The following is a 14,807-nucleotide window of genomic DNA, read 5'->3' on the forward strand; positions in this document are numbered from 1 at the left end:
ACTAAAATTGGCGTATACCTGTCGCAGAAGACTGCTTTATAAAACTTATCTGATCAATCATGATAAAACCTGTGTCTTATCATTTATGTAACTTTAGATATAATCCTATCCAATACCAAATGGCATAATATTAACATTTGAGAGTTTTAATGATTATAAAAATTAAGGAATTTTGTGATGCAGACTCATCATCAATCTGTTAATTTATGTGTTTTGGTGCATAACTACAATATAAAATACTCTACGTTAAATTTTGGCTGTTGATATTGAGGGTTATGTACTCTGAAACAGGTTGTAATGTATGACGATTTGCAAGCAAAGGCATGTCTCTTATGGGCTTCTTAGTTGGTTTATAAGTTACTTGAGAACTTCCTTAAACAATGCCTCTTACATGTATACGATCAGACACACATGCATACTAGTTCAGATAAGTTAATGGGCAATGGACATACCATACTTGTGTGTAACTGACAATGGATTGGTCAATGTACAACTTTGAATGATGAAATTCGTTAAATATCTGAGAATATAGAGCTTGGAGTATGTTGTGGGTTTGGAAATTTTTATACATTAAAGAAGATGTGTAACTGTTGAATATTCAATTTATTTCGACATTACTCCCATTCATAACTATAAACCTGTAAGGGTGGAATGTGTCCTAATTTATTACCTTAAATTTTGGTAAGAGTTATTTCCCTATATTAAAAATCAAGTTAAAAATTAATTTTGAAAAACTTATCTGGTTAAAAAAGTTGTTTTTATTGCCATTCGATTTCTAATGTTTTCATACATCTTTCCACCACAGAATTTAAATATATTTTCTGTTATTTTATTTTTTATCTAATTAAATTCGCTTTCCCCCAATGCAATCTTTGTTAATTGAATACTGCTTAGTTAATGATTTTTTAAAACATTCTTCCGGGCAATCCTTTTTGACTATAAAATGCTTTAATATAATGTCAGAGTATTATGTACTTGATGGACATTTAAGGGTAGAGAATTTAGTCCTATTAGAGATTGAAATTATTAATATTTCTATTCAAATGCTTATTTACAAGCTTTTTGTTCCAGCCCAGTCATTCCTATCAAAAGTTATCGAAAACTCAATCTGAGCAAGTTGATTTATTTTCTGATCAATTTGTGGATTTTAATTTCCGTTTTAAAGGACCAATGTGAAGATCGAGACACCTGAAATAGTAGTTACAGCTTCCTACCCTAGTGCGACTATTATGCTTTGTACTACAGTACCTGCATCGTTATTCTTTACAATTCTATCGTGCTCTATCGTGCGTGTATCCTATCGTATCGTGCGTGTATCCTATCGTATCCTATCGTATCGTGTTTTCCGTTTATCAGGTTTTGCGTTTTCTATCGTGTTTTCCGTTTATCGTGTTTTGCGTTTATCGTGTAGATCGTTTATCAGATTCTATCGTGTATCGTGTTTTGCGTTTATCGTGTATATTCGGAAACCCTCGCTTTTTATCTTTACTATGTAAAGAAACTACTGAGCTATTCCGAGTTTCTTTTTCGTTTTGTTAATAAAAATAAGATTAATTCAACCGAAAAAGAGAAAATAAAGATTTTTCCCTTTCTTTGTCATCAATAGAAGAAATATTAAAGCGTAGAAGGAAAAAAAAATTAATCGCGTATTTTATGAATGAATAAATTGATTTATTAATAAATAATTAATTAAATAAATAAAATAATTATATCATGGTAAAGCAGAGAGTAATTGTCAAAATTTAAACAGTAACTCTATTTTTCGGAAATGAAATTATAAGTAGATCGATCACCTGGTGTATTCCTTTAAAAAATAATTTATCGAATTGTATGATTTATTTTGTCAAAATTAAATACTATCAATATGATTTTCTCAAATGAATTGGAGTTACCGGAGAAAGATTTTTGGTAATCTACGATGTTCCCGTACACAAAAAGGAAATAAATAAATAATAAGTAGGATATTGAAACGTATCTTTTTTTCATGCAAAATTCTGTTTTTCCTTGTTTATCGTCTGATAACGTTAGGAATATGTTTACGCGTCTGACCTGTATGCACAATTATTTAAAGTCTTAATGTTAAAAATATAATATAACATAAGACAATGATCCAGATGATTTTAACAACCATTTTGGCCGTATACGTTCAAATTTTAAATTTATTTTTTAAAGCTAATTATAAATTCCTTGACATATGTCTAAATTAATAAAAGAAATAAAAATTATAAAATATAATGCATGAAAATATTCTACCCAATTTATCACACCATGGCTGTTACTATAAAAAAGAAGATTTTCATTAATTTTATCTGGCATTAGATAACATATAATATATACATGTACAGGGGAAAACATGAAGTTTTTTAACACCTTACCTTTTCGGCGTGGAAATAAACTCAAAATACAATCCAGCGGGATGCCAAAAATCGAAATAAATCGAAGACCTTTTCTTACAAGAAAACTGACACGTATGTGTAGCTCTCTAATTAGCACACTGTCTTCCTGTGCGGTCAACTGGAAATACTTGATTATAAGCACACTTTGTATATATGTTATATGTTATGCTCACGCATGTATGTATATATGTTATAATAATATGTATTGATCTCTGTGTTGTTAAATAACAACCAAAGAGATGTTAATAAACTGGTAAACTGGTCAACCACCCCCTTCTCGCCATCTGACATCTCGGCCCGTGTGTGTGATCACCGTCAACATACCTGTACTGATTTCTCACCTGGGGTCAATTAGTAACCTCGAATACTACATGTACCTGGTTCTAATGAAACGCATCTACTTATTTACGGGATTTTGTTCCTAACTTGTTTGAACAATTTTATCAAAGATTTAATTCAAAATATATTAAATAATTGCACAAATTATGGTTTAAAAAATCATCTTGAATGTTAAATAAAAATTCAAATAAATCAATTTAATGAAATAAAGTCCCTAAACTCACTCCGTTGATTTTTTTCATTTCGTACAATGTTTCCATTATGTTTATGTAAATAAGTCTTTTAATAAACTTAAAAAAATATACTGCACTTATGGTACATGCACTTTCGGGTCATCTGGTTTTCTACGTAATACGGACAAAATTAATTCTAGGAAACAATTTCATTGATTGTAGAAATTGATGAAATAGTTTTAAAATTCTAAACTATGAAAAGTAGCTCGCAATATTTTTTTTAACGGTATCTTACTATAAAAATAAAACAAAGGGAGTCGTCTGATCCGCTGTGACCATGCAAGGCTAATAAATACACCGAATGAATTTATAGTATTAATCGGTTTTATTCCATACGTATATAACTTTATTTAAGAATTCAATATTATATTTGGCTATTTGGTTAGATTTTGTTCATCTAATTTTAAATTAGTTGCGGACTTTCCAAATACAGCCCTTCGAATATGCCTAATATGAGATTACCGGGTCAGTGTAAAATGATTTTTAAGGTTTAACAATTCATTTGCCAAATCAAACCTATTTTTTGTTATTATTAGAAACAGTACACACAGAGTTTGATAGCAATGATTTATAATTATTTAGTCGGAAAAGTCGCATTTCACTCTTTTAATATTTGTTAATTAATTTTTCTGTTTTGTATTGTAAAGAAGAAAGTATTTAACCATTCAATGTTCGTTAATAAATACGAGGTTTTAAGTATCTTTAATGTAAAATGTTTACATGTACACAAGTCAGAGCTTAGCGCAAACGTACATGTGCAGTTGTAGCAGATTCAAATTCTCATGACACAGTTTACATGCATTAATGCAGAGCGCCATTATTTTAATAATTATTTAGATTTCTATTCAGGAAATTTAATTTTCTTGAACTGTTTCGTTCTTGATAGATCTATCATGCTAAATTTATTAATTTTGTTACAGCCGCTTTCTTTAAACTTTTCCTTCGGCCGGTCTTCTACTTGTAGTTTTTTCTACGATATTAATATTTAATTGCGATTTTTGGATACATCGCAGATTGTAAGCTTTAGACATTAAATACAAAATATTTAATTTATTGCGTAAATTTCTTCCAAGAAATAACTTGGTACTTGTAGATAAATTTATTAGATGGAAAATTAAAATGTATATTTTTCATAAATAATAAATCTGTTTATAGAGTTTTAAAATTCACACCCTTGAGGAATAAATAATAAAAAATACATTCTCCATTTCATGAAAATCAATTTAATCACTGTCAATTTTTATATATATAAATAAACAACTTTTGTTAAATTAATACAGAGATCTCAGGTTCTTTTATAAAAATTAAATGTACTTTATAGTTTAGATTTGAAGCTCTGCAAGTATTTAAATTAAAATATTATTTAATTTAAATAATCTTTAATCTTTAAATTCAAATCAAAATAATCTTTTCGTCCGTCAGAAAACTTTGAAACAATCCTATCAGGTTTTGCGTTTATCCTATCGTGAAGATCGTTTATCAGGTCTATCGTGTTTTGCGTTTATCGTGTTTTGCGTGTATCGTGTTTTGCGTTTATCCTATCGTGCGTGTATCCTGTCCTATCGTGCGTGTATCCTATCGTATCGTGCGTGTATCCTATCGTATCGTGCGTTTATCCTATCGTATCGTGTATCCTGTAAAGAATAACGATGCGGGTACTGTAATATAATTTGCTCCTTGCTTGTGACTGAACCCAGCATATCTAATCTAAGACATATAAATGATTGTTTCTTGCTGTTTTACTCTAAGGTTTATGAGGTCAAATCTTCTATAGCTTTCTTGTGCTTGAGCCTCACCCAGAGACAAAGCTCACTCTAAAATATATCAGAAATTTATAACTCTAAAGTTGTATTTTTTAATATTTTTATACAGTCATTGACAAGGTGGACAACAATTCCCCTGGTTTTATCGTTGAGTATCCTTATTTACAGACCCTTCTCCCCCCTTTGTTAGAGGGAAAAACAGTTCATATAAACCTAAGACCTTTTATTTTTTGGTAAAATATTCTCTGTACATGCCTTTATGCATTTTATTAAAATGTTTCAATAGACCAGAAAACAAATAAAACGATACCGAATTGTAAATGAAATCTCTATAATTTCTTCAAACTAAGGTTTCTATGGGTAAGCGGAGCTTCAAGAGAGATGCAAATTTCACAATGATGTACATGAAGAAGCTCTGTGAGAATGTTCTTTAAATAAAGCAACAATTTTTTAAAATAATAACTGTATTTATGTATTGAATGCGATAACTTATTTGGATGTTTCCGGTAGGATTAATTTTGGTAAAGTGTGAAAATTCTTAGATCTACGCCTTGGCTGATGAATTACATGTAATAAAATGTGTAAGGTTACGTGGTCAGCTCAGCGAGTCATTCAGTTCTATTGTGATAACCCGCATGCTGACCACGCTAACAAGAGGCACGTGTATTTTGAAGATTTGTTACAACTTCTGTGATTGTTTAACTTAGCTGAACGTGCCTTGGCTTTCTGTCGAGATGAAATTTCAAAAGAATTGAAAAGAACAAAGTATTGTTCATGTAAAAATCCGTTTTCCAGTGCGTGTGAATTTCCTGGTTAATTGTTTACTGATGCGGTGGTATATGTGCGCGGCTTATTATCAAATATATTACCTGATTACTGTATGATACATTTCGTTTACATATATCACTATTTTTCTGCCGATATGAATTTTTTATGAACAGCTTTATTTATGAACAGATATTCATGAAAAGAACATATTCCATGGGCTTTATTTTATTGCTACATCAAACGTGGAACTTTTTCCCACAGTCTGAGTTTTGAAAAGATTTCAGAGTATTGAACGAATTAAACAGATACCCTTAATGATTGCTATCTCTATATCGATCCGCATGATCAGTGGACACAGAGTTCGATCAACAAAAAGTCGTGATAACATCCTGCAAGTATCTGCTGCAAGCATCGCTATTTCACAGCTGGGGCCACAGCGGGAGACCCTGAACTTCAACTACTTGGGTTTTTTTTAGGTCCAGCCGGCGTACACATGTGCTGCTTCTCCGCATGCATAAGAGATTTTGCCTTCCCACGCAATTGATTGACCAAGGCAAGTATTATGTTTACTATTATATAAGTGCATTACAATTTAACATAAAGCGTTTTGGGTTTCCAAATAGTTTTTTGTGTATAAGTTATCACTTTCAATTATTTGCAATCAAACGCATTGCATTACTCAAATCATGTATACTCTATTGTGTATGCTTTTAAGTTAGCAATTTTATGCAAAAGTTATTTTGTTTTGTTGAACTAGAAGGAGAATTGCTTATCATAGTTTTCATTCTTCATTTTTTGGCATTCAACATGATGTATAACAGCTAGGCAGCATTGTTAAGACACTACCCCTTCCTTAACAGGCATCTACTGGGTAATGCCTGCTATCTTGTAAGGTTTTGTGCATTGAAATCATGTTGAAATGTGTATTGAAATCATGTTAATAAATGTACCAATATCTCATTTTCAGTCTTTGGAGTTTAAGGGGTGTGGACTGAGCTTAAACATGTTTATATAAATGTACTTATTGAGTTGGTGTTGTTAATGGTTTAAACTGTTGATAGAAAGTTGATACGTGTACGTACAAATTGGGTCGGTGTTACTCAATTTGTTGATTAGTTTAGTACCTTATACAAATTTAATAATTATGTACTAATTGGGTCACTCATTAATAATAATGTACTAATTGTTTAACTCATTCAAGTTGTTTATTGTTTTGATAAAAAAAATGATATGTAACTATTGGGTCGTGTTATTCATTTGTTTATTGTTTTGGTACAAGGTTGTACCTATTGGGTCAAAGTTACCCATATTGTTTATTGTTTTGGTACACAGTAGATATGTACCTTTTGGGTCAGAGTTACCCATATTGTTTATTGTTTTGGTACACATTAGATATGTACTTATTGGGTCAAAGTTACCCATATTATTTATATTGTTTTGGTACACAGTAGATATGTACTTATTGGGTCAGAGTTACCTACATGGTTTATTGTTTTGGTACACAGTAGATATGTACCTGTTGGGTCGGAGTTACGCATGTTGTTTATTGTTGGATGCTCATAATGACAATCAGTTGGCGTCTTATGAAGCATTTCTGTTTATTGTTGGGTCGAAGTTACCCATATTTTTTATTGTTGGGTTTGAGTTACCCTTAATGTCTAGCGTTTGGTCGGAGTTACCCATATTATTTATTGTTGGGTCAGAGTTACCCATATTGTTTATTGTTTGGTCGGAGTTACACATATTGTCTATTGTAGACACAATTAGTCATTATTTTTCAAAACTGAAGTTATCATTATTTCATGTTCAATACTTTTTGCCCAATCCAAATTAAAATATTCGTCCAAAGTGCATATATGATCGAGGTGAGGAGAATGAGTTACGAGAATAAATGCTTTGTTACAATTTGGAATCAGTCTCGAAACACAAGGATCAAGTACTGACGGTAATTTCCATTTTCTCAATAAAATTCCCCCCTTGTTGAATTCAGAAAAGTGCGCAAATTCCTCGTCTGTTATGAGGTAGTTACCACAACTTGTATAGAATACTTGAAAAGTAGTACATTTTTTATGTCTGCAAAAGTCAAATAGCTTTTGAAATTCGCCATTTTCTCCAGCAGCTACTAGTGATTGTCCATTTATAAACACAACCTCACCGTCCTCATTTGTAGCAATGTTAGTTGACCGAACGGAGTACATTTTTGGTATTTTAATTTCTCTGTAAACACCAATGTCCTCACTGAGAAGACACAACATAAAAGACTCCCCCCCCCTCCCCAAGACTTTTAAGTATCTGATCCATAATAAATTCGATTCCTGTACCATTGTTGATGCAACGCTTGCAAGGGATTAACAGCCAACATTTGTTATTCCATGTTGATTGCATAGGTAAATGAGAAAAAAATCCTTTCTCAAATGCATCAGACTTTAATCTAATGGTTGTTAATTTGTTCGTGGAATATGTCAATGTATCGCTCGGAATAATTCTTCCATCATCATTATCCGTATCTGTAATTCAAAATATGTCTAAATAAGAATGCACAACTTTTATCTACGAGGGTTGTACCAAAAAATTGTGGATACTTCTATTCATTTATTGTAACGAAACTGACAAATATGTTCTATAACATTAAAATTAGGTCATGAATTATTAAATGTATGGAAAACACGACCATGAGCAATAATCTTTGAATATTAGTAACACAGGGCCCAGTTCGACGTAATGGAAAATTCAGAATAACATCATGAATAAGAAATTCTGATGGTCCGTGTTTGCTCATCTCCTATTTTGTATTATTTTAAGGACTTTTGATCTTGAATGCTGCATGTTTGATTTCTGCATATGTTTGCCAAATATAAAGTCTTTCTTTATAATTTCCCTGCATTATTTCCAAAGAAATCTTGCTTGATATTCCTCTTATCCACTAAACTGGACAAAACACTATTAGTAGACTTCATCATCAATTTTAGTTCCTTCATATTTGAATTCTATTTAGTTGACATTCGTGTTATTTTGAAATAATATTCAATTCCATCCAAAACCTTTACTCTGAAGATTTCATCACTTTAAATCTGGACAATTTCAGCTACCTTACGATTTTGACATATTATTAACATTGTAGCTTTCAAAAGCAAAACAAATTTTGACTTAAATTTTCGTAGCCAACATGTTGACATTAATTATCAAGGTCCTTCATACCACAGAAGCATTTTTTTTCCAACTCATTAAACAGCTCATGTAAGGAATAGCTAAAAATGTTATTTCCTTTCTTTTCTCGAGTCTTATTCTTTAGAATTTAAAAATAAAACAACGAATTTTTAAACCATTTATCGGTATAATTTTTCCAATTAAGAAATCTAATTGATATACAAAAAACTAATAAAGGGTATATACCAGTTATCTTGGCCTCTAAATGTGCCTTGAATTTTGCCTGATTTTCTTCTACCTTTTTCTGTCTATTCTCTATATCATCCAATCTAACTGAAATCAAATAATAAAATGAGCTGACTTGTTTCATAATATATATGCTTTAAATTTATTTTTGCATTAAAGTTCCATTGAATGATTTATGAAACTTCAAATTACCAGACCTGAATATAGGTGACACAAGCAACTTTAAGGTTCGACACTCTTTTCACCTCCGCGATTACTTCAATATCCGAAGGTAAAGACTAATGCGAAAATATACGTTATAAAATAACTAATTGTAGCTATTGGTGTCTTTAAGTATCAGAAATGAATAACATCGGCGATAAGCTCAATAATTAGATCATAAATAGAGCTAATAGAAAGGTTTTTCCCCCATATTTTAATAGCAATCGAGTTAAGGATAAAATAAACACTGATATAGGATACTCGAAAGAAATACGCAATGTCATGTGTTTACAATATTTGGAACATAAGAAAAGAAATTCACCAATATTGTTATATTTTTTTTTCGTTTGAAACTTTATTTTTAAACGGGAATTATAAGAAGCATTGCTTGCATGCATGTACACTAGTCACATAACACGTATAGTAATAAGCTGGTAAAGCAAGGGATGCATTTAGATAAGGAAAACAATATATTTGCAAAGTCAAACTAAATGCATCCAACAGATGTAATATTCCTAAACACGTGATATCGCTGATAGACAAATGTGAATTATAAACATACCTCTTTTGGCTTTTGCTTCTTCTGTGTATTGAAAGGGAAACATGAAATATAGATAATAATTAAAAATATCTTCACTCAATGTCTAAGTAATTCACAAGTGTTCATTTCATCAGGGTATTATGTAAGATAAATTTAGAGCACATGAAAACTTTCTTTACCTTCAACTAGATCCATTCTCTCTAAAATTAAGAGAAAAGAAATATACAACAGTAATTAAAGGAAAAGTAGTGCTTTTTGAGTATTATGCTTTTTATGTTCAAATGTTTAAAAATGTTCTTACCTCGCTTGATTTTTAATTCCCCTAAAATAGCAACATAATTTCAAATGAGACCTACATACATTAAAATAGATAGAGAGTTTGAAAACTGAATTCATAAAATTAAAAACAAAGAAGCGGATATTATTATTTACCCGTGTTTCTCTGAATTTGCGACAGATATTCCTTGGATTTGGTCGGGTTCAAATCACAGTCATATAAGTGGTCTATTTCTCTTTCATATCTATCATTACCAGTGACTTCCTTCTCAATCTCCACAACCGACGTCCTTAACTCTCTCCAGTAATTCTCGAATTCTTTGTCATCAACCATACCATTGGTAGAGTGTCCAGAGATGGAATTTCGTGAAATGCGGATCCTTTCTATGCATGCAGCCAAGGAAAAATCAGATGGACGAGGTTTTTTTCCCCAACCAGCTTTATGTTTCGGAATACTGCATAAATTGCGCAAAATCTTGTAGAGCATTGATATATCAAGATCTCTGGATCTTATTGGGGGAACGCTACTGGTAGATGAATGTGGAGGATAAAGTAAATCTTTCTCCTGTTTATTTGCTATTTTTTCCATTTTTGATCTTTTCTGGTCCAATTCTGTTCTGAGATTGGCTGGCTCTATATAATGGCTGAGAATTTCTCTCATCACGTCACAACAGATTGTCATAAGGAACTGACAGAGTCGTGCGAAATTTTCAGTAGATTTATTTGGGTGAAAGTACAACACTGAGGAGCTAGGTGCATCTTCCATGATCGAACGTTTTCTTGAATACTTCGGTCTCTAAAGTATACATTATATAATATTTAATCTGTATTCACTTTCTATCTGTGAAAAGGCAATTTATCATTCATGTAATTAAAAAAAAAACATTTTTACCCATATAAAAATCAATTTATAATTATTATGCATTATTTCGTTAATTTTTTTAAACTAAAATTTAAATTAGGAATAAGCCAAAGTTAATATAAATCTCACCCTCATAGGGATCGCAGAAAATTAAACTCCGTCGGATAGATCACTATATTGATTTCGAAATTATAAACAACTAAATAATATTTTCTGATTGGTCGAATTTTACTACTCGAAAATTCCAAATACTTCAACATTATGAACTTTAATTGTTTTTTGGACGGACTTTTTAAAGTACATTTAGGTTTTGGTGTAAATGAGTTAAAGAATCAAATAACCTTTTCTTTCGGTGATTAAATTTAAAAATATTCAAATATCTTATTAACAGTTACATTTTAGAATAAACAAACAGAGTACCTACAATATTGATTAATTTTAGTAAAGTTCGGAAACTTCATACTATCGATGATTTCAGGATGTTTCCAAATATTAAAAGGGGGATTTGTACTTTCGAGAAATTCGGCACCCCCTGGTCGATTACATTTATTTGATATACGATACCGACGCTAGCCAAAGTGACCCAAATAGTTTTAATCGCGGATTTGTTTTCCAAATACAGGAGGAGGGAAATGTTTTGTTTTTATTTTGTGGTTTTGATCTTCCTTATTAATATTTTCATGCGTTGGAATTTATTTGTTTGATGAGCTACAATAAGCTTATATAGAACAGAAGTAAATCGTTTTTTGAATGATATTAAAAAAAGGCTTGTCAGGGATGTCGTGTCTATCCAATGTGTCAGTTTTGCTTATCATTTTAGAATTCTCACTATACGAGATAACACAATATAATATAAATCGGCTTCAAACATTTCATCCCAATTTCTCAAATATATATTATTTGAGAATTTTTAATAATATAATGTAATGTAATCATGTAAACAATGTTTAATATGATGGACATCACAATAAACCTGTTATAAAAACAGATTTTATTGTGTCATTATTGTGTCATTAGCGTCAGTAGCAATTTCGAAACAAATTTTGGTGTTCAATATGTTTAAATACTTTGATAATCCTTCCTTTTCTAAAGAGTACGATTCAGGATAAATAAAACAATTTTTTTTCTTCCAAAATTCAGATATCTTTGCTAGATTAGGAGTCTTTGTCTTCCGAAAAGTGATTTTTGTTTAGTAAAACAGCTTAATGTTTGACAAAGCAACACAATTTAGAGAAAACTACGAAAATGCAACTTTACAGTATGTTTTTAAAATGTATTCAGTTTTCTTGCTCCAAAGTTTATGTGGACATTTTCAAGAATTTATTTTAACACTTCACACAAAAAAAATTATAAATTTCATTTCCATTTAAAATTAAAATCATATATTTATAGCTCAAATGGAACAAACACAGAAGCAAATACTTTTTAAAATATGGATAATAATACATGTATTTTGATTAGTCAGATCTGCAGAATTACTTAAATATTGCTAAAAATATTTTTTTCTTTTTAGAAAATATCAGAGCATTCTGACAATCGAAAATGTCAATCTTGAACATTTTTAAAGGGTTTTCAAATTATAAAGGGATGAAATTGTTGTCAAGAATGAAGAGGTTAAAGTGATTAGTGTCTCACGTATAATACCGGGTACCTACGTTTTCTTCAAATCAATACTCTCAATAGTAGGTAGATGTTCAAATTTAACAATGATATACGAACAAAATACTAATTCTATTAGTCAATGATTTTTAATTTATAAGTTTGTGAAATAAAATACCTTTACATTTTGTTTATTTAGTGTATATTTCACTTAAACATTTAATTTCTGCAGACGTCCCTGAGTCAAACAGGGGGCAAAACTCACCAATTTCATTTAACCTTAGAACGATTTGGATGTAATCTCCAAATGCACAATTCATCTCTGAATATAAGGATGAAAAATAAGATTCTTGTTGTCGATTTAATGACTTTTGTTCACGTGGATTCTAAACACCACATCTCTAAAATCACGATTTTCTGTGGAAATAATTGTGAAATCATCGTGGTTACGAACCTTTTCTTAATCAATATTATAAAACCATGAATTAATTTTAAGTGCGCAATTCACACCAATTCAAAATGGATTCATCGCCATGTTAAATTTATGCAAGCATTTTTTATGCTCGATAAATCTGCTCTATGTTAAGTATTTTGATTACCATTATAATAAAATCATTAGCACAATAATTGATAACTATTACATTTTATGTAAACGAACAGAATACTTACAATTTTGAATACCTTGATTTCTGGATGGTTCCAAACATAGAAACGGGGATTTTTATCACTTTCGATCCATTCGGCACATCTCAGGTGATTTTAGCTATGCGATGTGGGATACCCGAGTCAGCCAAAGAGATCCGAATACGATTGTTCTGAGGTTTGTGTCCAAATATAGAAGTGGGGAATTCCTTTGCATTCGATCGGTCTGATGGTTGTGTTTTCAAGTAGCATAGCTGTTCATTAAAATTTTCATGCGTTTTAGATAATTTATCTGAGCTACTTAAGTTTTTTTGTTGGCCAAGAACCTAAGAAATGAATCTCATAACCAAATAAACTTGCCTGTCATCGACGCCTTGTATACAAGAGTCTCAGCAATGTCGCTATTTCATGTCATGGTTTAGTTCAATTTTTCTCTGTAAATTTTTCTAAATTCCTTTAGTTTTTTGGAACTTATATTGATCTAGTTTTGTAATTACCTAATACGCTCCATCTTGGCACCACTTCAAGTACAATTTACAAAATATGAGTTTAAAATAACTATTTAATTATCATATTTATTAACGCTATCATAAAAGATTTATTCATTAATTAAAATAATTTATAAAATCAATGACGTCTCAATTCTATGTGCACTAACATGGCAGTTCTTACTCACCAACAAGAGATTTACCGCTGCTGAGATATATAGTAGAATGACAAACAATTTTTAAAAAAGACTTTTGAATTTTTTTCTTTGCGAGCATTATTAAGACTTTATGATTATTGGAACTGTTTATGATAAAGACAACACTGCTGCAGCAGTTCATTTATTATTTAGTCTAATTATTCATAAATTTGCAATAGCTTTGATTTTTTTTCTTGGTGATTAAGAACAGTAAATCTTGTTGTACCGATACTTGTGAGCTTTAGTGCATATCCAATTTTGATTTGTCATGAAATATGTTTATTACCTCTGTGTGTTGACCTCAAAACACGTACTGGCTATATCATCACCGTGGCACCATTAGAATTATGACGTCATATGATGTCAAAGTTGACATCATAGTTCCTAAAAAAGATTTTTTTTTGTTTGGAAAAAATTCCTGGTTGGGCCGAAATTGATTGCCTACGTGATGAAAACTAATTTGGTCATTAATAATAATGAATTGTCATTGTGTAGAGAACTGCTGGTACGTTGTTTATCTCGGTTCTGTGAAGGACCCGGGTGTTTCTGTATTATTAGGTTGATAAACACGATCATCATGTAATAAACCAATACTCCGTACTTCTCTGGTATTATCGTTCTTTGATTGATTTTCTTTATGCTGATTTTTTTCAAGGAAGATTTAAATGATACTGTGTAAAACTGCGTGCTTACATGTAGTCTGCTGAGAAATCCCAAGGACGTACACTATGTCATGATCCGGTAGGTACTTGTACTCAACAATATAAAAAAGTACATTGTTGAGGATGCAACCAAAAAAAAAAAACATGTTCCTTAAGCTATGAATGTTGACTTACAAGATTTGAGAATATCACTATTTCGTATCGTTTGGAAACATTTGAATGCAGCAGTTAGAGGGAGCATGAATTCTTCCATTACACTAGCACAGTTGACTACTCCGAGAGATATTCCGATTTAAGATCTTGAAAGAGTAAAACAAATATCCACTTTTAAGGTAACGAACCACTGAGGTAAACTATTGCTATCTCTTAGAAACTGATGAAAAAGATTAAATCAGTTTATAACATCAAGGAGAGATACGGACAAAATTATGAATTTTATGGTCTACA

At 30.9% G+C, this 14,807-nt stretch overlaps 1 protein-coding gene across 1 annotated transcript; it reads right to left on the reverse strand.

The window, feature by feature from the left end:
* Positions 1-9,787: 9,787 nt before the first annotated feature.
* LOC134277169 (E3 ubiquitin-protein ligase DZIP3-like) lies at positions 9,788-13,077 on the reverse strand. The gene is made up of 4 exons (XM_062759454.1): positions 13,041-13,077; positions 10,067-10,706; positions 9,936-9,956; positions 9,788-9,834 (listed from the first exon to the last, which is right to left on the reverse strand). The coding sequence occupies exons 2-4, from the start codon at positions 10,674-10,676 to the stop codon at positions 9,788-9,790; spliced, it is 678 nt and encodes a 225-aa protein (XP_062615438.1). The 5' UTR covers positions 10,677-10,706; positions 13,041-13,077.
* Between the last annotated feature and the right edge of the window lie 1,730 nt (positions 13,078-14,807).

This window comes from Saccostrea cucullata, unplaced genomic scaffold (assembly GCF_032062105.1).
Source record: "Saccostrea cucullata isolate Sc308-1 unplaced genomic scaffold, CSIRO_AGI_Scuc_v1 ctg4010, whole genome shotgun sequence".
In the NCBI taxonomy this organism is placed as follows: domain Eukaryota; kingdom Metazoa; phylum Mollusca; class Bivalvia; order Ostreida; family Ostreidae; genus Saccostrea; species Saccostrea cuccullata.